The 27,231-nt window shown below is 39.5% G+C and overlaps 1 protein-coding gene across 2 annotated transcripts in view; it reads right to left on the reverse strand.

Moving 5' to 3' along the window:
- Nucleotides 1-295: 295 nt before the first annotated feature.
- The window catches only part of LOC143036641 (uncharacterized), a 47,112-nt gene continuing 20,176 nt past the window's right edge, over nt 296-27,231 (reverse strand). Inside the window, exons 2-9 of one of the 2 annotated variants that reach the window (XM_076204200.1) lie at nt 25,340-25,469; nt 19,901-20,034; nt 15,426-15,513; nt 12,016-12,145; nt 11,265-11,518; nt 1,824-1,936; nt 1,384-1,429; nt 296-1,284 (exon numbers count right to left, since the gene is read on the reverse strand). In XM_076204200.1, coding sequence (XP_076060315.1) covers nt 707-1,284; nt 1,384-1,429; nt 1,824-1,936; nt 11,265-11,518; nt 12,016-12,145; nt 15,426-15,513; nt 19,901-20,034; nt 25,340-25,469 — 1,473 coding nt within the window. In that variant the 3' untranslated portion in view covers nt 296-706. Of the gene's footprint in view, nt 1,285-1,383; nt 1,430-1,823; nt 1,937-11,264; nt 11,519-12,015; nt 12,146-15,425; nt 15,517-19,900; nt 20,035-25,339; nt 25,470-27,231 lie in introns of both variants that reach the window. The other variant, XM_076204199.1, reaches the window with a different exon arrangement.

Genomic DNA, 27,231 nt, shown 5'->3' on the forward strand with positions numbered 1-27,231 from the left:
CATATATACATATATATACATATATATATACATATATATACATTATAGATATATACATATATAAATATATATTTATATTTATATATATACATATATATTATTATACATATATATATAATATATATATATATATATATACATATATATACATATATATATATATACACATAGATATATATACATATATATATATATACATATTTTATATATTTACATATACATATATATACATATATATATATATACATATATATATATATATATATATATATATATATATATACATACACACACATTTACTGAAGGAAGAGAAAAAATTCACACTGTGAATGCCTCATGAAACACTACAGTTTAGTAATTACTGATATACCAAATATGTACTAGTCCTGCTAGCACATTTACCTTCCATACATGCTTTTTTGTACAATGATCCGCACTACCAGACATATTTTATCCTGTAGTTTATTCTAGTTGTAAACAATGACATTTTGAGGGACCATCCATGGTTCATCTTTTTAGTGCATAGTACTGTTTCAGTACTTCTGTATGCTTATTGTGTAAATTGTTTGAGTATTTTACATTGAGTTTCTGGGTATGAGGGTCACTTATGGCATAGAGTTGCTAATGTCAAAGATATGACAAAACTCTTATTCTTCTCTATGTATCAATCACAACCATCAGTTATGAAGGTTGATGACATATATTTTCAGTGACTGAAGTTATTAATGAACACATCATCAAATATAGCCTGTGTTGTAGTTTCTGCTTCATCATCATCATCATTATCATCATTATCATCATCATCATCATCAAAGAGGGATCTAATGTTTGCAAGCTTTTCCTCAAATTCCAATGAGTATTCTGTGAAGGGCACCTGGTCTATTATTGAGGATATGGTCATAAAGGAGTTGTGTTGGGTAGGTAGTGGTGCTGGCGGTGGTGGTGGCGGTGGCAGCAAGTGGAGATTGAGCGGTGGTAGTAACTGCAAGGTCTGTTGCAGACGTGGTGGAGTAAACCTCACCGCTGGGGAAATGTAGTGAGAAAGAGTACTTGAAAAGTTGTTTGAAGTCTTCAAGCTTGAAATATCAAAACTTTGGTTGTTGGTGGTGGGAACTCTATGTCTAACACGAGGTTCTATGTTGAGTGACATGTCCACATGATTTGGTGAGCGTTCAAAGAAATGGTAAGATGTATGGGAGGTGAAGTGAGGTGGTTGGACACCCCTTACAAAATACCATTTTGGAGGGGGACCTGTGTCACCGATGCTGGAGTACGAGTGCCGACCTGTGGTAACAATTGTAGAAATGAAAAGTAGAAATAATAATTACACAAATTAATACTAAACTGTGTAGAAATATTCAGTATATGCAGTAACACACTTACCTTCCCAGTAACACCTGTACAGCCTATTAAGCCTCACGTAATCCTTCTGAAAATCGTAAATTACATTAATTAGAATAATCAGATAATTATTTCATTCAGGTGAGGGGTGACTAAGCCAAAACAGGGTCTCCAACGATCAAGACTGAAACCCCTTCCTGAGTAAACTTGCTTGAGATGAGCCAAAATAATAATAATAACAATATTAATAAAAAATGTAAAGTACATGACTGCATTGAAGCAGTTAACTTTGCTTGTCTGGACAACCAGAGGGGATGCTGTGGTGGTATGGTCTGCACAAATTGAAAAATGTAAACATGATCAAGATAATACAAAGTGTAGTGACCAAATTGATTCCCAATAATAGATGGAGAAAGAAATGGAACCCCATAAACATAGCTTCCTTCCTGTATACATTACTATAATCAAATAACTACACATACCTTAGATGGGTGACTGGGGCGCTTAAAAGATGTGCCATGCTGATGCGACACTACAGTAGGAGTGATGTATCGCCATTTGGCAAAGGCATATGGTTGGTAATGCATCACAGATCCTGTGGATGGGATGAATTGGCAGCTGCATTTAGATTTTACATTATGTTAGTGATAGACTGGAAACATGTCCATGCTTCAGTTTGTGAAACACTGCTATTTGCTAATAACTATCTGAGTTATAAACTTACCACTCAAGACCAATGAAGGATATCTGATAATGGTGATCCTACAAGATGGGCAACAGAGAAAATCAGCCTTTCACAGCCCATTTTCATGACCTATCCACCCCCTCAACTACATGTAGGGATGCAGCCCAGAGGAGCTGGCTTTCAATCTCAAAACTGAGCCCAAGATCACTTCTTACTTGATTACAAATTACAGAGTCCCACACTGTGAGAAAGAAAGAAGGGAAAGAGGCAACTTCATAGCAGTGCTAAGGTCACTGAAGGAAACAGATAAAACTGAAAAGTTTTTTTTAGTTTGGGACAGGAGAGACTCATGAGGTCATGGAAAAAAAGTTAAGAAACAATTTTCCATACAGATGTATGAACTCATAAAATAGCATAAAAGTTTATACAGCCTGAGCTAAAATCATAAGTCAATTCAAAACTAGGCATGATAATTGGAAAAACTATGGTGTGAATGTGGTACAGACGGGGGTGCGCAGTTGGGGAAGACTGGGGAGTCCAGGGGTGACCACAGTGGATAGCGGGGGCCGTCTAGGGTTTGTTGTTATGTGTGTGGGTGACTCGGTCACTTCGCAAGGAACTGTAGAGTGGTGGAGTTCATTTATTATGAATGTAATCAGCTGGAACACATGGCTCAACACTGCAAGCAGGGAAACGGGTGAAGGGCAGCTGCTACGCAAGCAGTCGCTGAGGAAATATAAGGACACCATCCAGCCATATGCCGATTGTGGATGCCTGGCTGAGAGGAAGACGCGTGAGGGTACTAACAGATTCCAGCTGTTCAACCATGATTGTAACGACCAAAGTGGTTCAAGAATTCAAACAGGGAGATATGGCCCTGATGACAGTCAACGGAAGGGAGACAAAGTGTGAAGGTGACCAGGAAATTTAAATGACGGTGGAGGGCACTCCGATACAACCAAGAGTGCTTGTCATTAGAATGGTTATAGAGGGAATTTATGTGGTGCTGGGAATGGATGCAATTGCTCAGCATGGAGAAGTCACGTTTATCACCGGACAAGTGAGGATTGGAGCGATACGCAACTCGAGTACAGAAGGGAGAGAGAGGACCTGAGGCCAGAAATGAATGTAGGAATGACAATGAGGGCCATGGAGGGCAGTGGCACGATTGAGGACAAAGACTTCCTGGCAAAATTTGATGGCCAGAAGTGGGAGGTAGAGTGGTACCTGAAAAAAGGCTCGCCTCTGTTGAAGAACAAAGTCGACTGCTACAATCAGACTCTCGGAGAGGGGGTGAGGGACGACTTTGACCTTGAAGTAGAGCAGGAGATTGATGAGGGAATTTTAAGTCCCTGGGAGGAGCCGGCAGAGGGTGGAATCTTACCCATGATGGCAATGGTGCAGCCAATCAAGAACAAATTATGACTGGCGTTGGATTTCCGAGAACTGAACCAGTTCGTGAGGTGTCATACTGGCGATGATTTTGTAGACGTACATATCAAGACCCTACGCAGATGGTGCCAAATGAGGGGGGGGGTCCACAATTGTAGACCTGCAGGTGGCTTACCTACAAACTGACTTGGCTAAGAAGCTATGGAAATACCAACGAATAAAATATAAAGGTAAAACATATTGCTTGATCAGACTGGAGTTAGGGCTGTGCTCAGCCCCAAGGATCATGAAGATCCTGAAGACAGTGCTGGAGAAGACTGAAACAATGAAGAAGGGCACAGACTTGTACCATGATGACATACTAGTGGATGATACTGTGGTATTGGCATTAGACATGAGGGAACATTTAGCTCTGTTCGGATTGGTATCGAAGGAGCCAGAACCGATGGAAGGAGCAGTGTTGGGACTGCAACTAGAGAGAGACGGGACCAAACCTGTTGTTCAGGAGAGGCAACGAGATCCCAAACTTAATGGACGAGATGAGTAGACGAGAGCTCTTCTCCCTGTGTGGCAAATTGGTAAGTCATGACCCGATCGCCAATTAGCTCCATGTAGTGTTCAGCACTCAGTTATATTAAGAGGCGGTCAGGGTCAAAGGATTGGGGGAGAGAAGGTTGATGAGGGCACGTTCACGATGATACATGACATAGTGCAATGGTTGAGGCATGATGATCAAGTGAGAGGACAGTGGAACACACCACAACAGGGCCCAGGTGTAATGTGGTGCGATGCTAGCAGCAGCATCTTGTAGATAGGTGTGGTGGTTGAAGATGAGCGTGGCAGCAAAAAAAGGATGACTTCCATCACATCAATGTATCGGAGTTGGACGTGGTTATAAAAGGAGTCAATTTGGCAGTGAAATGAGGACTACGTGAGATCGAAATCAGCACTGACTCAGACACAGTAGCAGGGTGGATGAACTCAGTGCTGACGGTTGAGAAGAGAATACGCACAAAAGGGGCTGCAGAGGTCCTTGTGAAGCGGTGTCTCGGGAACTTGAGGGAGTTAATAGATGAGTTCGGCGTGAAGGTGAGCATGACCCAGGTGCCGTTAGGAATGATCAAAGTGGATCTAATTTGGTGTGAAGAAAACCTGGCTGAAAGTGCCGGAAGAGCAAGACAAGAAGTTTGAAGTGTGTGCTGCAGGGTCCTCCTGCACCAAAGAGTTGCATGGAACTCATCACCTAGGTGTCGATAGGTCACTGTTTTTGGCAAGGAAAGTTGACCCAAATATAATGATGGAAGAAGTCCAGCAGGCGGTGAGAACATGTATCTGATGCCAGTCAATAAATCCCGCCCCAGACCACACACGGTGGGGGGACTTAGTATGTAAGAAAACTGGAAGGAAGCTGGCGGTTGATGTAACCCACTATCGGTGGGGCATGTACTTCTCGATGGTTGCGCCGTCTGGCAGGAGCTGAAGACGGAGACGGGTGTGGAAATTGCACGGGTGATGAATGAGATATTTCTGGAATGGGGTCCAGTGGATCAAGTCCTGATGGATTATAGCACCGCATTTCGGTCAGAGGTGCTGAAAGAAATATTGGACAAATGGAGCACATGACATTTCTTTCAGGCTGCTTACCAGCCGAGCAAAAATGGAATAGTAGAAAGACACCATCGCACAATTAAGTCCATCGCCGAGAGGGTGTTAATACCACCCATAGAGGCAGTCTTCTGGTATAACATGTCCCCTAGCTCAGGCCAAGACAAAGACTCGGTTCAACGGAGAACCTTATTTAAATATGATTGCGACATTCCCAGGTAAGGCCGGGGCTACCAGCCAATACTGAAGAAGACCCCGCCTCAGTACAGGTGGGGAGGAGGTATGGGTGAGGCCAAAGGATGGTAAGTGCATGTCACAGTGGAAAAGAGGTATCATAACAGAAGTAAATTCACGGAACGACATCTCTGTCAAGGGAGTGCTGCAACATATCATAGATTTTCATTTTGTGGTGACGGAGTAAATGAGAAAGAGTCATGACCTGGAAGTAAACAAGGGAGCGGCACCCTGGAAACCCCAGCATGACAGACATCCTCCAAGATGACCACGGGAATACGAAGTAGGAGATGGAAGAGATGAAGAATAGGTTGATCTCAAGATCAAGGTGTGTATTTACCTAGTTGTATTTTACGTGAAGGGGAGCTACGCTCGTAGTGTCCCATCTTCATATCTTGTTTTATCTAGACAGTTTTTAAATTTGTGTATCGTTTTTGTACACACCACATTCTCATCTAACCTGTTCCAAACATCTATTATCATGTGGAGAAAGCTGTTCTTTTTCAGGTCTCTTCTATAATTGTCTTTCTTGATTTTCTTTCCGTGTCCTCTTGTATCTCTACTATTCCATTTTAGTAGATCCTCTATCAATAATTTCCATGCCTTTCATGATTCTATAGTTATCAAGTCTCCTCTCTCTCTTCTTTGCTCCAATGTCTGTAGCTCAAGTTTTGCCAGCCTCTCCTCATATGATAGTTCTGAGAGCATTGGTGCCAATTTTGTAATTGCTCTTTGTATTCAAGTTTTGTTATACATTTTTTGTACTTGGCGACCACGTCGTCGCTGCATACTCCAATTTTAGTCTTATCAAAGTATTTTCTTCAACATTTCTTTGTCCAGGTATGTAAATGCCACTTTGATCTTATTAAATTATAAGTTTCTCCAAAAAATTTGTTTACATGTTTCTCAGGGGACATATTTTTCATAATAATGACTCCTAGGTCCTTCTCTTTTTCCACTTTTTTTATTTCTTTCTCTCCCAATGTATATGATCCCACTACCCTTTTTTTTATTCTTCCATATTCCATTATACTACACTTCTTAATGTTGAATTCCATCTCCCACTTCCTACTCCATTACCATACTTTATTGAAATCACTCTGCAGCGACTCACAATCTTCTTCAGTGTTCACTTTTTTCAACATTTTTGCATCTGCGAAGAAGCTCATATAACTTTCAATTCCTTCATCCATATCATTTATATAGCAAACATTATTGGGGCCATAACTGTTCCTTGTGGAATTCAACTAATCACCCCATTCCAATTGGAATGTTTGTCCCTTATCACCACTCTCGTTTTCCTTTCATGCAAGAAGTCTTCCATCCACTTAAGTAGTTTGCCCTTTATTCCTCCTGCAATTTCTAATTTCTTTAGCAAATTCTTATGTGGCACCTTCTCAAAAGCTTTTTTCAGGTCTAGAAAGCCACAATCAGCCCATCCATCTCTTTCCTGTATTATATCTATTAGTCCTGAATAGAAACACTTCAAGTTTGTGACACATGATCTTCCTTGTCTAAATCCAAACTGCCTCAGATTTAGTACATTCTTTTTTCCAAATGCTTTACCCATCTAATTTTGATCATTCTTTCACAAATTTTAGCTACTGTGGTGGGGGAAAAGAATACTGCCACCAAGTATTTCCACTTGGATCATAAGAGGCGAGAAAAAAGGGACAGGGATTGGGACTAGGCATCCTTCTCCTTGTAGCCCCACAGGGGACATTCCTAAAAAATAAGTAAAGGCATAAGAGGGTCTAGGAGTTTTCCAACAAGCACCCTAAGGCTTGGGTCTTTTAATGTGCGTGGATGTGGTACAGATGAGAGTAAAAGGGAAGAGATAGGTAGTATGTTTGTGAGAAGAAAGATGGATGTGTTGGCTTTGAGTGAAACTAAGTTGAAAGGGAAGGGTGAGTGTAAGTTTGGGAGTGTAAGTGGGAGGTTATCAGGAGTGAAGAGAGGGTGAGGGAGGGAAGAGGTGGCTATACTAGTAAGTGAAGAGATAGGTAAATGTGTAGTGGAGTGGAAGGAGGTTCCCTCAAGGATAATGTGGATGAAGGTGAAACTGGGAAAGGAGATGTGGGTTTTTGTAAGTGCATATGGGCCTGGCAGTGAGAAGAGTGTAGAAGAGAGGGAGGCCTTTTGGATAGATTTAAATGAGTGCATAGAGGATTTAGGGAGAAATGTCAATGTAATAGTACTGGGAGACCTTAATGCTTGGGTAGGAAATGATCCAATTGATGGAGTGGTTGGGAAATATGGAATTCCAGGAAAGAATTGTAGTGGAGAGTTGATGGTGGAAATGTGTCTAGAAAGAGAGTTGATGATAGCAAATACAGTGTTTCGGAAGAAAGTCAAGCATAAGTACACATGGGAGAGGGTGGTGGAGGGAAGGGTGGTAGATAGAGTGTTAATGGATTATGTAGTGATAAATAGGATTATGATAGGAAGAGTTAAGGATGTACATGTGTTTATGGGAGAGGGTGGGGGAATATCAGATAATTTTTTGGTGGAAGGTAAGTTGAGAGTGGAGGATAGATGGAGAAAGAGGAAAGGGACAAAAGGTAGGGAGGTGCTTAGAGTGAACTCTTTAAAGGAAAAGGAAGAGTACAAGAAGAAGCTGAAGGAGGAGTGGGAGGGAGTGAAGGAGGAATGGGGATGGTTCAAGGAGGGAGTCACAAAGTGCGCAAAGATGGTGTGTGGAACAAGAAGGACAGGAGGAAATAGAAGGAAGGGTAGTGAATGGTGGGATGAGGAAACAAAGAAGGTTGTAGAAGAGAAGAAGCGAGCTTTCACAGATTGGTTACAAAATAGGATGAGGGAGTCATATGAGAGGTACAAAGAAAAGAAAAGAGAAGTAAAGCAAAAGGTAAAGGAGGCAAAGAGGAGAGCAGATGTGAAATGGGGTAAGAGTATGACAGAAAATTTTGAAAGTAATAAAAAGATGTTTTGGAAAGAAATTAAGAGAGGAAGAGGAGGCGAATCAAGTAGAGAAGAAAAGGTAAAAGGTGCAGATGGAGAGATGATAATGGAAGAGAAGGCAGTAAGGGGAAGATGAGCAGAATATTTTAGGGAGTTGCTAAATGTGAAGGAGGATAGGGAGGGAAAGATAGCTGCAATGGGAAATGCTAAGAAAATGACCGTGATGAGTGAGGAAAATGGAGGAGAAATAAGGAAGGATGAAGTGAAGGCAGTTGTTAAGATGATGAAAGCAGGTAAAGCACCTGGTCTGGATGGATGCCATGCAGAATGTCTAAAAAAAAAAGGAGGTACAGTGATGGTGGACTGGCTGGTGAGGTTATTTAATGTTTGCTGGAGAGAGGGTAGAGTGCCAAAGGACTGGAGGAGTGCCTTTATAGTTCCTCTTTACAAGGGAAAAGGGGACAAGTGAGAATGTAGTATTTTCAGAGGGATTAGTGTAGTTGGGAAGGCTTATGGGAGGATCTTGATTGAGAGGATTAGAAGAGGAACAGAGGGAGTAATTGGTGAGGAACAGTGTGGATTTAGGACGGGTAGAGGTTGTGTAGATCAGATTTTTGTGGTAAGACGGATATGTGAGAAAGCTATAGGAAAGGGAAATGATGTTTTTTGGGCCTTTATACATACATACATATACCAAGGCTTTTTTCCCCCTTACAAGAAGGTGCTAAGATAAGAGGGAGGGTGGAGGGGTGTGGAGTGTATTCAGGGATGGAATGGGTGTGAATGATTTTATGCCTTTTCCTTTTTGGCTACCTCCCTTGTAAGGGGGAAAAAGCCTTGGTATATGTATGTACTTGTAAGAGAGATTGGTCTATAGTTTGTAGGGTCTTTTTCCCCCCCCTTATATATTGGTACTATATTTGCTCTTTTCCAATCTTCTGGAACTTTTCCTTCCTTCAATGAACTGCTTATTAGACTATGTATTTTGTCTGTTAGTCCCTGCATTCTCTCAAAATCCAGTTTGCCATTTCATCTGGACCATGCGATTTTCTAACATCAAGATTACTCAAGTGATTCATTATTTCATTCCTTGTTACTTCTATCTCTTTCATAGGGGGAACTTTCCCCTCCCACTCGACATCTCTGAGTTGTATGTTCTCCCTTGTAAACACTGATTTAAAATGCTTGTTCGTAATTTCTGCCATTTCTATTTCCTCTGTGTATTCTATTCTTCCTTGTCGTAGTTTCACTAATTCTTGTTTGTTTTTCAGTTTGTTGTTTACAAATCTATAAAATAGTTTTGGTTGATCTTTACATTTTTCTATGACATCCTTTTTGTATTTTCTCTTTTCTTCTTTGCACATTTGTACATATTCATTTCTATAATCAATATATATTTTCCTTTTTTTTTCTTTTTTTTTTTGTCTTTCCTCCATTTTATCCAAGCTTTATCCCTTTTATCTTATAATTCGCTACATCTTTTGTTGTACCAACATTTTACATATCCTTTCTCTTGTTTTTGTCTTGGAACATACTTTTCCACTCCTTATAAATTTTTGTCAAAATATTCCATTTCTCTTCTACTGTTGTTTCCTCTTTGTATATCCTTTCCCAGTCTGCTTTTTGAAAAAAAAAAAAAAAAAATCTCATTTTATCAAAATTTGTTTTTCCATACATTCTTCCCTTTCTATATTGTTCGTTTTTTCCCATGTATTTTTCTTTATTTAGTTCCAGTTCAAGTAATATGTGGTCACTTTTACTTATTGGTATCTTATACTCAATCTTGTCCACTATTTCAGGTTCTGATGTGATTATTAGGTCTCGTCTCGATGACTCTTCCTTTCTATACCTAGTATTCTCTTGTATCCATTGTGTCATTGTATGTTCTATAATCACATCAAGTAGTACATTTCCCCATAGGTCATCTCCACCCTTCACTGTCATCTCTTCCCGGTAGATTTCCTTACAATTAAAGTCACCCATTATAACTATTCTTCCTCCATCTTCCATTATCTTATTAAGTGTTATCTTTGTGTCTTCTAACATATTCTTGCATTCTCTCTCTTCCCACAAAGCTGTTTTGGGAGGCACATGATTTACCACAAACTTCTGCTCTTCTTCTCCCTGTCTTCTATTTCCATCATAATCATCTCCACTCTATTCTTTCCATATGTAACATTCCTCACATGTATATCCTTCTTAGTCAGGAACATAACTCCACCCCCTTGTTTTACTTCTCTGTTACCTCCATCCTGTTTTCAGTTTCCCTTCTGTTTTTCCCTCCTATGAACCATTTCCTCACTTTCATATCCACTACTCTCCAATAGAATTTCTCTTTGACTCTATTCTGTTCTCGTTTTTTTCCTTAGCTTCGATTCTTTTTGTTTTCTATTCCTCTCTTTCCTCTTTATTCATCTCTCTTTTTATCCATACCTGTTTGTACTGATCACTTTCTGCTAATTTTCCTGTTTTTTATAAGACATTCTCTGCTGTCATTTGTGACCTGAATTTAACCTTAATTGGTCTGGTCTTGTCTATACTGTATTTCCCCATCCTACATATTTCTTCAATTTCTTTCCCTATTTCCTGTTCACCTTCTTGAAATATTTTTAATACCTTGTTCACTCTTTCTTTCTCATCTCTTACTCTTGTAGTCCTATTTGGATTATGCTTCTCTTCCATTCCTAATATAATTATACATTTCTGTGGTGCAAAACGAAGGGGGATTAAAGAGTGAAGCAGAAGCAACTGCAGGAATGGGATTTCTACAGATTGACAATTTCCTACAAAAACACACCAGAACCCAAAGTGTTCTTTCCTGTGTAGTAAAGTAAATACACTAATCACGGTTTCAGTCGGTAAAATCAATTACTTGCTGCCTCAAATTTCATCAACTCAAAATTCGCAGCCCCACAGTGGCTGGCAACAGTCCCCAAACCTCCCATAGATCTCTCTGGAAAGAAACTTTGAACTGTTGTTTGTGTTGTATCAGTGTGGGACTTTTTCTATGATATTGGCTCGAAGTAGTAGCTGCCAATTGTCATTATATGAGACAGAAACCTTGAGAGTACAAAGTAAGAAAACTTACCTATATCATACGGCACATCAATCAGGTCAGCTATACCATAATCACGTTTTATGAAATTTTTCTTGTTGCCTTTAGAAATGTTATCCCACTTAATGGAGACGTACTGGTCACGATCAGGACGGTTGTGCTCATGGTAGAAACCAACTGTATGCAGAAGCTCATGGTAAACCGTGCCAAGATTCCACCAGCGAGTACAGAAGAAGCCAAGCGACAGGACTTGTACTCCACCTTGCCGACCAATGTGACTGTAACACCTGCAGCAAAAAAGAAACAGTTTGAAAACACGGAAGTTGTTAAGAGACTGATGAAAGTATTCATGTATTAAATTCAGCTAATCATTAGCAAATATTTTTCTGTATTTAAAGAATGTTCCCAATAAGTGTTTGTTTATATTTCTAATAATGAACACATCTTCCAAGATGGCAGTCATCGAAACAAGTGTTCACTAGAGACTAGATCAACTTATTCATGAACGCCTCAAGGCAAGATACAAAAGTATTTAAACATAGATATTTATAATGACTATCAATAAATATGTTATGTCAGTGGTGTACCATTTTACACCTGGCAGTGAAATCACCATGTGTAAATGTGAACAAAGTAGTGTATTCATACTTTGAAGAGATGGGCATCTTGGCAGAAAGCAAATTCATATACTAAGTTTTGTAAATGTTGAGAGTGGTGGTGGTGGTGTCAATATCGGTGGTAGTACAGACCCTCCTCTTCTTCAAGAGCAAATGGTCATACTCACTTGTTGGTGTCGTATATAATCTTGACGTAATCGTCGTGATGCGACGTCCTCTCGACGAACTGGACACAGGAGCGGTCAGCGATGGAGCTCATCGTCTTCCGGATGAGGTACCGCTCCAAGGGCAGGAACACTGAGTGGCAGGGAGAGGCCATCATGTGAGGTTTGGGTCAAGCCAAAGGATACAAGGTATGTTTCATAAGTAATGAGAAAATGTCAGGCGAGACATTAAATATGATTTCATCAAAATACTACTTCATGGTGAAGTACACATACTATAAAGTACACATACTAGTACACATTCTATAAAATGACTAACTGGCAACTTTCTATATTTGTAGATGTGAGTGCAGCAGTAAATGTGGTGGAACCAGTCTGATTCGGTTTTCCGATCTATGAACACTTGTCAAGATGCAGGGAAACATGGAGCAACATTATGCCATTCAAATTTTGTGTTAAACTTAAGGGGACCGGCTGGTCAAGAATCGATGAAAATTGGGGGGAAAATGAAAAACTGGGAAAAAATTTCTACATCTGTGTATGGCAATTGACAGTCTGTATGCGGAATATTTAATCAAAATTCGCCTTATTTTCGTAGTTATGGCAAATAAACCCCCTCCCCCCAACTCGGCCCTATGATACATATTGGTTAGTACTGTACAATATATATATTATTGCAATAAATAACAATAATTTGTAATGATTGAGTGCTATTGCTAGTGACTTCTGGCAACTCTGTCTCTGTACCAGAGATTATATATAGACCCCAGCATGGATTAATGGAACAAGAAGGAGCTACAAGAATGTTTGCACGGTCTGAGTCTCTAGGATTCCGATATGTCAATTTTGTTGGATTCCAGCGCCTACAATGCAGTTTGTGCACTGAACAATGACCGTGGCCCCTACGAAAACATCAAGGTCAACAAATTAGAATGTATCAATCATGTATAGAAGAGGATGGGGACAAGACTGAGGAAGCTGCGTGATGAGGAATGAGTGGAGACTGACGAAGAGCAACAATTCTGGATCACAATTTTGGGTATCAGCAGGCAAGTTTATTGAAAGCCCTAAAATTAGGCTCTGCATCCCTTGACCACTCCCTAACGATGCAGGAAGATCAAAGACAGTTGATGAGTCTGAGGAAGAAGAAACCCAAAACTGTGAAAAAACAAAGAAAAATGTAAAAGAATATGCTCCTGGAACATTCAACTGAAAACCTGGCAACAATAGAGTAGTGATGGCAACTATGACACCCTAATGTAATAACCTGCCTAAAATACAGGTGGGGACCAGGAGCCAGAAGACAGAAGATTATATGACTGGACATCAACATATATGACTGAATATGAATAAATTTTATTCTAAATATTATCAACATTCAAGCCTAAAAAACTAAATAAGGAAATGCCACGATATCCCTTATTTATATTAGTATGTAGGGGTTCAAAGTTAGTGAAAACTTTGACAGCCTGTATCTCAAAACCTAAGTTTTATACCTTCAAACTTCTACTCCTGATTGATGAAATAGAACGTTTTTTTTTAATATCTGAAAGGGTTAATTTTTGCCCCCAAAAAATTCCCTATTTGAAGGGGGATGGGGTGGGAAAAAATATAAAAATTAAAATTCCACAAACTAATTACTTTAACTAAAATTTCTCTCTATTAGTTTGAAGGTCTGGATGAGGTCCTTCCACCATATTAGTTTCATTCATGTAGAGTAATTATCATAGGAGGAGTAGCCATTTCAAAATTATCATTTTTTCTTAAAGGGAGGTGGGAGGGCAAAATATGAAAGGGTTGCAGATTAGTTTTTTTGGGTTAGGAAAGATGTATATGGTGTCCCTAACTCCTGGCATAAATTTCTGTGCAATAACCCAATTAATAAAGATTTTCATCTTTTGATCAGCCGGTCCCCTTAAGAAGACCAAACAAGAAGCTTATGGAATGTTAAAGGAGGCCTATGGGGATGAACAGATGAGCCAAGCAAGTTTCTATCAGTGGTTTAACAGATTTTCTGAAGGAAATGACCAGGTTGAGGATGAACCCAGATCTGGAGCACCGAAAAGTGCACGCAAGGAGGAAAACATTGAGGAAGTTCAAAGGTTAGTGATGGAAGACCGTCGTATATCTGTGAGGATGATATCTGAAGCTGTTGGTATTAGTATTGGTACAGTAGAGACAGTTCTGACCGAAGATCTGAAGCTCCACAAAGTTCGTGCCAAGTTCGTGCCAAAGATCCTCTCCGACAACCAGAAGCAGTTTCGTGTGGAATGTTGCACTGACATTCTCGAAATGATAGAGGCTGATTCAGGTTTCCTGCGACGAGAGTTGGGTGTTCAGCTACAACCCTGAGAGCAAACATCAGTGCTCAGTGGAAGCATGCGACCTCCCCCAGACCCAAAATGGCAAAGATGAGCAGGTCGCAAGAGAAGGCCATGGTCATTCCTTTCTTTGATTCCCAAGGGCTCATTCATGTTGAATGGGTTCCTCAGGGTCAAACCATCAATAAGGAATATTACCTTACTGTTCTGAAAAGGTTCAGGGAGAAGATGAGGAAGAAGAGGCCTCAGCAGTGGAGGAGTGGTCAGTGGTGGTTCCACCAGGACAATGCCCCATGCCACAAGTCAACGCTGGTGACCACCTGAATGGCCAACAGAGAATGAAAGTGGTACAACACCCACCCTACAGCCTTCTTCCTGTTCCCACGCATGAAAGATAGCCTCAGGGCAACCAGATTCTAGTCAACAGAGGAGCTGAAAGAGGCATCGGAAAGTTACCTGAAGGGACTACTGAAAAAAGACTTTGAGGAGATCTTCCAGGATTGGGAGAGACACATGCAGAAGTGTGTAGATGCGAGAGGTAAATTTTTTTGAAGGAGACAAAGTTTTGTAAGCTTATGAAAATAAATAGTGTTTCTCCTGACATACCTCGTAAATAGAATAATAAATTACTAAATAAATACAAATAAACAAATAGTAAATTAATAATAACAATGATTAGAGAATTAACAAATGAATGAGGAATATGAATATTTGTTGATAGATGAATTTTAGAAATATGTAAATGCAAGCGTGCAAATATACATTCTGCAAAGGCAAAGAAATGTGTAAACATGGAACACATGCATGCCCATGTGCAATCTCTCTCTCACACACACACAAATAGAATAGAACCCTGAACACATACAAACTTTATTATTCTCCAAGTGCTGTGATGATGACAACATTCATTAATGAAGAATATATATGCACTGATTTGTTGAAATATGTCTCTAGTATAAGCTTTGTAACATGCATGTATTATAAAGCAGTATGGCATTGTTCTATTATATGTATTATTGGTGGTAAGAAAAATCTGTCATTTCTACAGAGTGCTCTGGTGTGGTACGACCAGATAAAAATAAACTAACTTACAAAACTCAGCTGAGAATTTGTAGGGCACAACACCGTCTGGCCACAGTCGTGAAGTTTCGACCACAGTGTTCTTCTCCTGCGCCCCACCCTGCTGAAGCGACATGACATCAAAAGTTTGTTACAGAAATTCAAATTCTCGATAGAAACGCCAACACACGTATATAAATATAATTGTACACAATGGATACAACTTGTTTCTTCTCAAAAACAATCCTGTATCATATTTAGATGAGCTCTTATGCATAAGCTCCTGAAATTAACTTATTTTTTAGCTATCTTTAAAAAAAAATCACCCATGAGCCGCCACTTTATAACTCCTATGCGTAGAAATAAGCCCAAGTCACAAATTGCCACATATATTTTCTACATAATTTAATTCAGTCTACCTGTAGTTTTGTGCAGTAGATATGTTAAGTGAGCAACCTATTATGCTATGTATTTTGTCCATCAGTTCTTCTTTGCATTCTTTTAGAATCCAATTTGCAATTCCATCCAGGCCACGCAATTTCCTGACATCAAGGTTTGATAGATGTTCCATTATTTCTTTTTGTGTTATTATTATCTCGCTCATGGGGGAAGATCGCACTTCATTTCCTTCGTCCCAATATTGTACCTTCTCTCTAGTGAAAACAGACTTGAAGTGATTATTCATGACTTCGGCCATTTCTAAATCTTCAGTGTATTCTATATTTCCTTGGCGTAGTTTCACCATTTACTGTTTATTTTAAGTTTACTGATCATGTATTGATAGAATAGCTTGGGTTGCTCTTTGCATTTATCTATAATGTCTTTTTCATAGTTCATTTTTTCCTCTCTTCACACTTTTACATGCTCATTTCTATAGTTTATATATACTTGCCATTTTCCAGTTTTTTTAATCTTTTCTCCATCTTTTCCAAGCTCTGTCCCTTCTATCTTTTGCCTCACTGCATCTTCTGTTGAACCAGCATTTAATGTACACTCTAGCTTGTCTTGGTACATGCCTATTCAGCCCTTCATTTTAATTTTCCATCAAGATATCCCTTTTCTCTTCCACTTTTGTCTCTTCCATGTAAAATTTTTCCCAATTTGCATTCTGAAGGAATTTCTTTAGTTCTCCAAAGTCCGTTTTGCTGTACATCAATCTTCCTTTCCTATGTTTTTTATTTCTCTCCATGTATATTTCTTCCTTAAGTTCAGTTTCAATAAGTATATGGTCACTGTTTCCAATTGGTGTCTTATATTGGATTTTATGTTCATTTGTGTTCATTGTGCACTCATATGTTCATTGCTTCTCATTTTTGTTTTGATTTTCAGTGTGGGGTCTGCATGACTGCGAGCAGTATGTCATTAAAAAAAAAAAGCTTTGCAGTTGTTGAGAAGAACAACATAAGAGGTCATGTGCCTGTTGAAGAAGTCTCACTGGTCAGCAGAAGCCGATTGCCTCTCAAGGAGCAGACTGTTGGTCGGTACCAGTATTTTGGGAAATCAATTAAAGGCAGAAAGAAGACAGTGACAGAATTATCAAACGAGGTGACAGTACTGTGGAGAGATAAACTGAATTTTCCAGTAATTTCCAAGCAAGCAATACTGTACAAGCTTGAACAAGTGATTCATTTGTATGTGCAAAGAAAAATATTTGAGCCATTAGAAGAGCTGCTCGATATTACCAAAGTCCATGGTGAATGGCTCAAAGCTGATGACAAAAAGCTGTACTCCATCCAATTCCAAAGCAAGGCCAAAGTAGGCTATTCAACAGGTAAAGCTGCAAACAAGCACAGTGTCCATCCTTCTAAGAGAAGATGCTCTGAAACTGAAGCCTCCCACTTTTTATCTAATCCAACACCCCTGGATACTTACAGTGACTCTGAAGGAGAAGAGATTGAAGAGTACAATTATGGTGAAGATGAAATAGTTGACCTAAATGATAGTGATAGTGATGGCGCTTACACCTCCACAAGAATGCACAATAAATCAGCATGAGACTTGTGACTGGAACAAACATCTCTACCAAAAAAGATTCAAAAGTCTGCAAACAGTTGTCAGAGGGCAGTGTTAACCTAGCCCCTAGTCAGTAAGGAATTTACAAGGCACTCTTCAAGAAGGCTGGTGAAATGAAGAAACACTTGATATGCTACGCAATCAAAAATGGAGCCTGCATTTCGAAGGTAAACATATTGACGGAAATGAACACCTAGCAGTTGTCATCAAGAATGAAACAAAGGAAATCAGGCTTATTACTCTGAAGCTGTGTGATGGCAAGGCTGAGACCATTGCAGAAGGATCGAGTAGCGTCTTGGAAGAATTTCACTTATGGGGCGAGTCTCAATGATTATTGCAGATACGATGAGCGTACAGGACGAAAGAGTGGGGCAGTGGTTAGACTGCAGAGAATTTTTTGAGCAAAGGGTATGATAAGCCACAGTTTCTGATCTGCCAACACCATGTCTTGGACAGAATCCTGCGTGTTACTATGGATGAGGAGCTTGCAGGCGTAAACCAATCACCCAATATCAATTTTTTTTTTCAAAGAACTCATGACAAGTTATGAAGAACTCCAAGAGTCCTTCCAGAATGAAACTCATATTATTGAAGATCAAGTTGGCTGGAGAGATGATATGAAGTTTCTGTTTCACTGAACCCATGCTTTCATGAAGACGGGGACTTGCCTTTCATCAACTTTAAGAAAATCCTGAACATCTGCAATGCCAGATGGAATTCGCAAGTAATTTTAGCTTTTCTTGCATATTTCCTCATGCACAAGTAAGAAAGATTGCAGATGGTTTGTCAGTTGATCTCATATGATTGGGCGGACCACTGGTTTAGTGACCAAATGTATAGACATGAAGATAATGCAGAGCTATCACAAGTGTTATAACCCTACAAGACTGCTTTGAAATGCCTGACTATCCACTGAAAACAAAAACCATCGAAACCAAACATCAGCAGAAGCAATCAATGCTGTGAGCAAGCAATTAAGGTCCTGCAAGAACTACATGCCACATGCAAGAACAAAAGCCAACCTGCCCTGTGTTTCATTCTCTCTAATGACTTTCTGCAATTTGACTATTGACTACTTTTACTTTACAAAGGATTACAAAGGTGGAGCATGCCGACAGGAGACCTTTTGGTCCATATCTAGGTCGGATGCAAAAAAAAATCATAATAATAATAAAATAATAAATAAAAACTATAATGTAAATAAAAAATAAAATATATAAATAAATGCATAGGTATAGTTAAATAATAAACAAACAGGTAAATAGTAAATAATAATAAATTGACATATAACTAATAATAAATGAAAATCTGACAGACAAATGATAACAAAACAAAAACAAATAATATAAAATAAATTATAATCATTACAGCATCTTGCTTAGGTGTTTATCTAAATGATTCTTAAAGCTTCGAACTGAACTACATTGCACTATACAACTTGCCTTCTTTATCTTGTTCTAAAACGCAAAATACAGTTCTTGTAACAGTTATGAAATAAACATTTTGGATGTTTTCCTTTTTTTTTTTTAATTAGTATATATTTTTTTTTAGTAATTATTCAAACATTTGGAACTCCACCCAAATGCAACAAAATATGAAAACTTCATAGTCATGGGTGATAAAAAATGTTTTCTGGGGAAAGTTCACCAGAAAATGATACAGGGTTATGGAGTTGCCAAAAAGTTGCCAAAAAGTTGTATCCCTAATGTACACATATGAAATACCAGTGAGCTTTAGTGAATACAAATGTATTGTCAGGGAGCTTTAGTGAATACAAATGTATTGCCAGGGAGCTTTAGTGAATACAAATGTATATGTTCGGCATTACTTGAATGCAACATGCCCAGTGCCAACAGCTCTGGATCACTTAATACACAGTGACGCCAATAAATGAATGAACACAACATATTTGGGGTGGAGGTTCACTGGCTGGACTTTGAGAGGGCCGTTGGCTCCTTACGTCAGCGACAATTCTTCCTTGTTGGTTCATACTTTTTTTTGGTCCATAACTAGGGCGGATGCTAAGAATAGATAGCGAAGCAATGGATAAACAGGTGGACCAAACCATGAGCATGCATAAAAGCAAATAACTTAGGTATTTATTTAAATCAATCTTAAATCTTCGAATCGCACTGCACTGCCTCTGCAGGAAGTTTATTCCATTCACTGGCTACACGGTTGGCGAAGTTGTTCCTACCCACTTCCAAATTAAATCTAAGTCCTGACAGCTTGAGACCGTTATTTCTCGTCTGATTTGTATTCAGTGTGAAAATGTCTTCATATTTTATGCTAATTCCCTTTAATATCTGGAAGACTGGTTATGTCATTCGTACAAGAATGCTCTGAGGTATCGTGGAGGTGACATGCCAAACGTATATCTATTTCTCTGTTAATGGACTTATTATTTCTATTTATCTATTCAGGCATTAATAATTTCTATTTGTCTAATGTTATCTCTATTTATAAATTTCTTTAGGTTTTCATTATCTTCATACCTCCGTCGCGTTGTAAGGCGTCCCGACATCCGGGAGGACGTCGCCTTCGAACAAGCCTGCCAACTCGATGGGGTCGATTGCCATGTTGGCAAGGTCGAACTGGTCCTCCATCGCAGCGCGCATTTCATAAAATTCTGAAATACAAATACAACATTCTGATATGTTAATATGGTATTCAGATATTCAAATCAACTCTAAAATACAAATTCGAAATTCTGAAATCTAAGTACATTCCAGAAATTCAAATATTAAATTCTAAAATACAAATACATTATGAAATCTAAGTATGAAATTCAGAAATTCAAATGTGAAATTCTGAAATGCAAGTATTTGTTCTGCATTATCTTTAATCTTATGGCTCTGGGTACGGATTGCCAATGGCAAAACTAAATAAAATAATAAGTAAATAAGTAACTAGATAAATGAATAATAGGTAATCATTTAGGTAGCTAGACGGGTATTTTGGTACGTATGTTAATTAACAGACTGAGGTAAGCATAAAGGCAGGTGGTTGAGATTTTGCTAGGTAGATAGGTAGCTAGTATATAAGCAGATATGTAGGTGGGTAAGTAGGTAAGTACTTACATAAGTAGGTCGGTAGGTAGGTAGATGTGAAGGTAGAGGTAGGTATCTAAATATATAAGGTGGTATGTAGATAGGTAAGTAGATACCTGTCGTCGGTCCTAGGTGGGATGAGTGGGTGGGAGGGTGGGATGAGTGGGTGGGAGGGTGGGTAAGTTGGTATAAAGTGAAGAAGAAAGCTATATAAGTAGGTGCGTACGTATGCACGTGATGTCAGGAGGCGCTGCATAGCTGCGGCCGAGGCAGTCACCTTTGTCCACTTAGTTTTAGGGACTGTTAGGGCAGGTAACCATCATTGCTGGGAATCGGAGAGGAATGCGGGTTTCGAACCCACACCTTACCGAATGCGAGACGGTTCCGATAACGCCGCCCAACAATGTGTGAACACAAATCTAAACGATCTCTGCAATGACCCTCCCTCCTCCCATCCCCACCCTCCCACTGAAGTAGGAGGGGAAGGGAGAGGATGTCCATAGACTGGTTTGGCAAGATCCCATAAACTTTTCTTGTCATCATACAGTTTCTACTCATCCATCCATACATCCCGTAGTGCGTTCAACCATCAACTAATCACTCCGTCTACCCCCTCGTTTCTACCTCCCTCCTTCTACCTCTGTGTCCTTCGCCTCGGTGGCGTGTTCATAGTGTTCTATCTCTCGCCGGAAGGTTATCTATGAATTACAGGGGAGTATTTTGTTTTCAAATAACTGCTTTAACGCTGCCGGTCTTTACGACATTTCCAGGTACATTTTCCTTAAAAACAAATAGACAGATTTACATAAATAGGTAAATAAACATAAAAACAAATAAAGGAAGTCTTCCCGCTACCCGCTCTTTGCATTTGCTGTCGTCATGCTTCTTTACAACAAACTTTCTCATCGTCACCAGCAAGTGTACTCACAAACAATACAATAATCCTTAGGGCTCTCATTGACGTTTTGTTTAATTTAATTTATAATTTCCTTAAGGCAGTGTTCACACTATTCACTTACAATGTGAAATATTTGTAAGTTGTTAAAACGTACTCGTACAGAGTACTGGCATGCTTGACACGTTCATACCCAGGACAATGTCCAGACCTTAGTTTCCAACACTGGTTTCTCTTTCAACTCTTCGTATTCACCTATTCACCTTGGTATTTGGATCACGTGTTGGACTTGTGATCGACAGCTATTTTCTTCCAGAAAAAGAGCTCAGAGCTCGCATGACCCATCTATGGCTAATGCTGTGACCTTACACGCACACACACACACAACTCCCCGCCCACAAGAGTTGGAGTAACGACTCGAAGCGCAGCGATACTGAAATTATTTCAGCCCGGACCGCCGTAACGACAGTCGGGGACTCTACCAACCGCGCCACAGAGTCATATGTCTAACCGTAAGCTTACTGTAGCAAGGGGATTTTGTTCTGGTTTGGAAAATCCCTAGGGGTATCATGGATTTTTTTTCTCTATGGTATGGTTACGTTAGGTTAGGTATTAATAGTGCAAAAATAATATAAGTTCCATATTTACGTTTTCATGCGTGTTTGCGTCATTCTGCCATGTACCCCAAAGTCTATATATACCAGGTCTAACCACTTCCGACCGAATTTCGAGGGTGTTGGCGCAGCGGGCCCGTGACGTCACATGGCTGCTCAAAGTGGGGTTCGCGCGTCCCATCGCTGTTAGTTGTAGCTGGTTCGTCGCATGGATATGTTGCTGCCTCCGCTCGCACCGCTCCACGCAATTAGTTATATTCTGACAATGAAGATCTATATATACCGGTATATATAGATCTTGACAATATGACTTATTGTGCCATTAAAGGTTGTGGCTGAAACCAAAGAGGAATTAAGCCAAATGTTAATTTTCATCGTTTCCCTGCAAATACACACACACGCACATGTGAACGTGTACACATATAAGCACACACGACGATATCTCCCCTTCCCGTAAAATACAAGTATATAAACACACACACACACATATATATACATACATGTGAACGTGTACACATATAAGCACACACGACGGTATCTCCCCTTTCCGTAAAATACAAATATATAAATACACACACACATCCCCAACCCAAGACGACTCGATGGCGCGGTTGGTAGAGCCTCAAGCTTCTTTAACGAACGTATTGACGGTACCTGGTTCGAATCTCACCTAGTATTGAATTTTTTTCAGTATCGCTGCGCTTCGAGTCGTTACTCCAACTCTCGTGGGCGGGGAGTTAGGGGTGTGTGTATGTGTAAGTGCATAGATCGGACATACGAGCTCTGAACTCTCTTCCGGGAGGGAAATAGCTGTCGATCACGAGTCCAACACGTGATCCAAAAGACCAAGATGAATCACACATACACACACACATGTGAACATGTACACATATAAGCACACACGACGATATCTCCCCTTCCCGTAAAATACAAGTACCGTATTTTCCGGCGTATAGTGCGCGACTTTTTTCCGTTGGAAGGGCCTAAAAATGGGGGGTGCGCGTTATCCGGTGGTGCGCATTATCTACAGCCTACGATAAAAATTCTGCGGCTGTGTGTGTAATTTTTTTTCACAACAACGTGACGATGTTGACCGTCACAAAGTCAGGACGGCACACTTCTCCGTGACGTTCCGTGAGAACAAGAAGAACAGCCATGGTGACATGAAAGAATACACCAGCATGGGCTATATAAATATTTGGTATAGGTATCTATCGAATCTTATTTTTCATGTTTAAATAGGCCTAAACACCATGAAACATGATCAATATTCATGATATTTGCCCATGTTCACAGCATCCTAGTTTGAATTTTTATGTTGGCTTTGTTGCTTCACTTTAGGTACGGTACAAATTCCGTTGCGGCCGTTCATAAACTCGTGTCAAACACTTGACTACAACACCCTCTTTCGGGAGTTATATTAACTAAACGTCACCTCGATGAGAGGCTGTCCTATTTCACCACTGTCATTGCAGGTTCAAAGCTAAAACGAAACAGTCTGTAGTTTGTTTCAGTATTAAATAAAAAATGGTAAAGACGAATCATTTCCTCAAGATATAACATGAAAATTTTCTGTAAAAATCCCGAAATTTTTCTGTATATTTTACTTCCAATAATTTTTTTTCAGATCATATTTCCTACAAACTATTTAAGCTACAAAGTAATAAGGGACCAACGTACAACACGAGTCATATACCGGTACATGTAGTTCCGACTTTTTCTTAGTTGTGTGCCGATTGATGCCTAAACTGACTTAATTCAGTGACAAATCAACAGATTTCCCAGCGTTGGCTCTGGCCAATGAAAAATACTTCTCCATGTAACCTCGTTCACATGATACTAAGTAATTAATCGCCGTTATTTCATTGGTTTATTTTTACTAACATTAATTATCGTAGTCTATGCAAATATTTGGGATCCGTAAAACAGCATTGGTACCAACATCATGAACGTTGGCCGTTTTAGCTCACCCGGAATATGCGAGATCATGACCGAGATTGACAGTTCTATTGCCAATCTAGCCTACACTAAGCACCCTCTTGCGAGAGTTTGTTAAACTAAACGTCACTTCAGTAAAGACACTTATGAACCGAAACATAGTTGCTGCATGGCGATAAAAACTTGTACACGGTGATAAAAAATTGAACACGGTGATATAAACTTGTAAGATGAATTATTCCCTCAGGATAATAAATTAAAAAAATTCTGTAAAAATCCGAAATTTTTCATGTACATTTTGTATTCAATAAACTTTTCATGGCTCAAATTTCCCACAAAACAATGGACCAACGCAAGCAGGAGTCGCATACATGCAGTTCACGAGCTTTAGCCACCAGTGACTTTTCCTGGCATGTGCGTTATACGTCGGTGCGCGCTATCTGTGTACTGAGATAACGAAGGGCATGGGTGCGCATTATAACCCGATGCGCATTTTAAGCCGGAAAATACGGTATATAAATACACACACACACACATATGTGAACGTGTACACATATAAGCACACACGACGATATCTCCCCTTCCCGCAAAATACAAGTATATAAAAACACACACACACACACATGTGAACGTGTACACATATAAGCACACACGACGATATCTCCCCTTCCCGTAAAATACAAGTATATAAATACACACACACGCACACAAACACACACATGTGAACGTGTACACATATAAGCACACACGACGATATTTCCTCTTCCCGTAAAATACAAGTATATAAACACACACACACACACACTGATAATAGCAATGAGCTAGAGAGATAACGGGGGTAAATATAATAATTCCAGTCTTCCTTAGCGTTGCACAGTTTTCTTCAGTGTTTCACGATGAGAAAACGGAAGCAGCCAGATGACGTCAGAAGCTGCGCAGAACGGCTCAAACGGTTAGACCTGGTGTATATAGATCTTGATGTACCCCTGGTACCTACAGAGTTATACGAAAGCAGTCCTCCAACTGAATAAAATTGACTGGCTTCAAAAGTAAGTTTTTTGCCGGGAATAGAAAATGTAACGAAAGGATGTAGGAAAACGCTGTGTACACAGTTATGTGTATATACAAAAGAGTGTCTGTATATTTGTAAATATATTCCAGTTTCTAAGATCGATATCTTCGTTTTAACCATTTTTATAATTTTTAGATACTTTCGTTACAACAACAATAATGATAGTAAATATGATGATAATAAAATTAATGATAATAGTAAACAATAAAAACAATGATAGTAATAATATTAATCATAATAATAATAGTTATAATTATTCTTAATACAGTATTATCTATTTATCCATTTAGTTAGTTTGTATTAAAAAAAAAAAAAAAAAAAAAAAAAAAAAACGGTGGGCCATTGCTAAACAGATACAAACCCACCTGAGCTGGACATTCTTTGCGCCGTGAGGTCGATGTCGGAGATAGTGTCTCGTAGTGAAGGCGGGAGTCCCGAGGCCGGGCCCGCCACAGACACCCAAAAGAACCCCCACGTCATCCAGTAGCTTGAAACCTGGTGGGAAAGAAGGTTGATATGAAGAGAAATGCGGGATTCGAACCTATAACTAAGCGAATACGTGACCAGATTTTTTTTCTTCAAAATTATGACGATACTTGAACTTGCCAGAGAAGTGAGCACTATCATTTTTTTTGTTCTACCTAAACTATTTTAGGTTAGAAGGATGGCGATGCCCCTCTTGTTAAGTTCAGTTACGCTAACCTAACCTGTCAACCACTTTGGGTATGCCTGACCCACAGATTGGTGACGACAAAAACTGCCTTAATGATGTCGGGAAAAAATTACCCATGCCACAAGTAATAATTATTACAAAATAGTCTACAAGAGATCAAACACCAATATATATATTGCAAACGTTGGAAACAACCTGTTCCATGCGAGCTCAAATATAATTGATCCAATTTATCAGCACCGCGAGCTCATACACTTAAATCAAGTCACTGGTTCTCATCCATTTCCACTGATCACACTCAATTCGCAAGCGGCCTCCTATAGCTCTATTTGTGTTTCCTTTGTATCATTTTTATAATCTAGCAACTGAAGGGGTCCCAGGCCGACGCCCGACCTATCTCCTGATTTACGTAATCGATGGGTATAAACGAACTACACGACGGATGGAGTTCACCAGCTCTTCTATCCTCTGTAGGAGAGACAGCGATCTCTTCCACTCGGGGGGTCCCACCCTGAGTTGAAGAGAACAGCCTGGCGTTCGCAGGAAGAACACGGTAAGGTGAACGTGAACAGAAGAGGAAATCAGCTGGTGGTACGAAGAACAAAATCATGTGCAGTTCACGAGAACAAATTTTCTTCCTCTTACCAAGAACAAAGTTACCCCAGCGTTACCTCAGTCTGGTTTTGGACAAGAACAACTTCTCTTGACGTGAACAAGAACAAATATAACCCTAAGCTACTGAGAACAAACTAGAACATGACAAATCATAACTCGCCCCTCGCTCTGACGACAATAACAATGAGAACGACAACGACGATAACAACAACGATGACAAGGACAACAATGACCACAACGTCAACAACGAAAACAAGAACGATAATAACAACGACGCCAAGGACAACAACAATGACCACAACGAAAACAAGAACGACAATAACAACGAGAACGACAACAACAACAGAATCTATCGAAGCCCCCATTACATTTATAGGGTGGGCGCGCCCCTCTCGACCCCCTACATGGGCGTGAAACTCTTCTTGGGGCGCTGGGCGAGCGAGAGGAGAGGGGGGGGGGGCAGGTGGTCGAAGTTAGCGTCACGACTGCTTAAGCGCGCGCTAGCTGTAGAGGAGAAAGCGACACCTATCCACCTCTACATTATACATTCTTGTACAAGCTCCAACCTTCACATACCCCTTTGCATGCGTACAAAGTGCCTTCTCCATAGAGAGAGGAAAGTGAAAGTGTGTGTGTGTGTGTGTGTGTGTGTGTGTGTGTGTGTGTGTGTGTGAGAGAGAGAGAGAGAGAGAGAGAGAAGTAAATTGTATTTCATTTTCGATAACCAAAAGAGGACTCGTAGACTTTTAGGTTCAGCAGAGAGGAGGGAGTCAAAGTGAAACGTCATAATTTTTCTTCTTTGAATGGTATTTAGTCATATGTGAAGTACCTTGTCAAATCCATTCTCAAGATCCAAGTACATAAGGAAAATTATATATATATATATATATATATATATATATATATATATATATATATATATATATATATATATGTTGATTAAAATTGTTATAATCCTTTAAAATCTAT

The sequence above is a fragment of the Oratosquilla oratoria genome, chromosome 21 (genome assembly GCF_046742065.1).
Source record: "Oratosquilla oratoria isolate Oo_2021 chromosome 21, ASM4674206v1, whole genome shotgun sequence".
NCBI lineage: Eukaryota > Metazoa > Arthropoda > Malacostraca > Stomatopoda > Squillidae > Oratosquilla > Oratosquilla oratoria.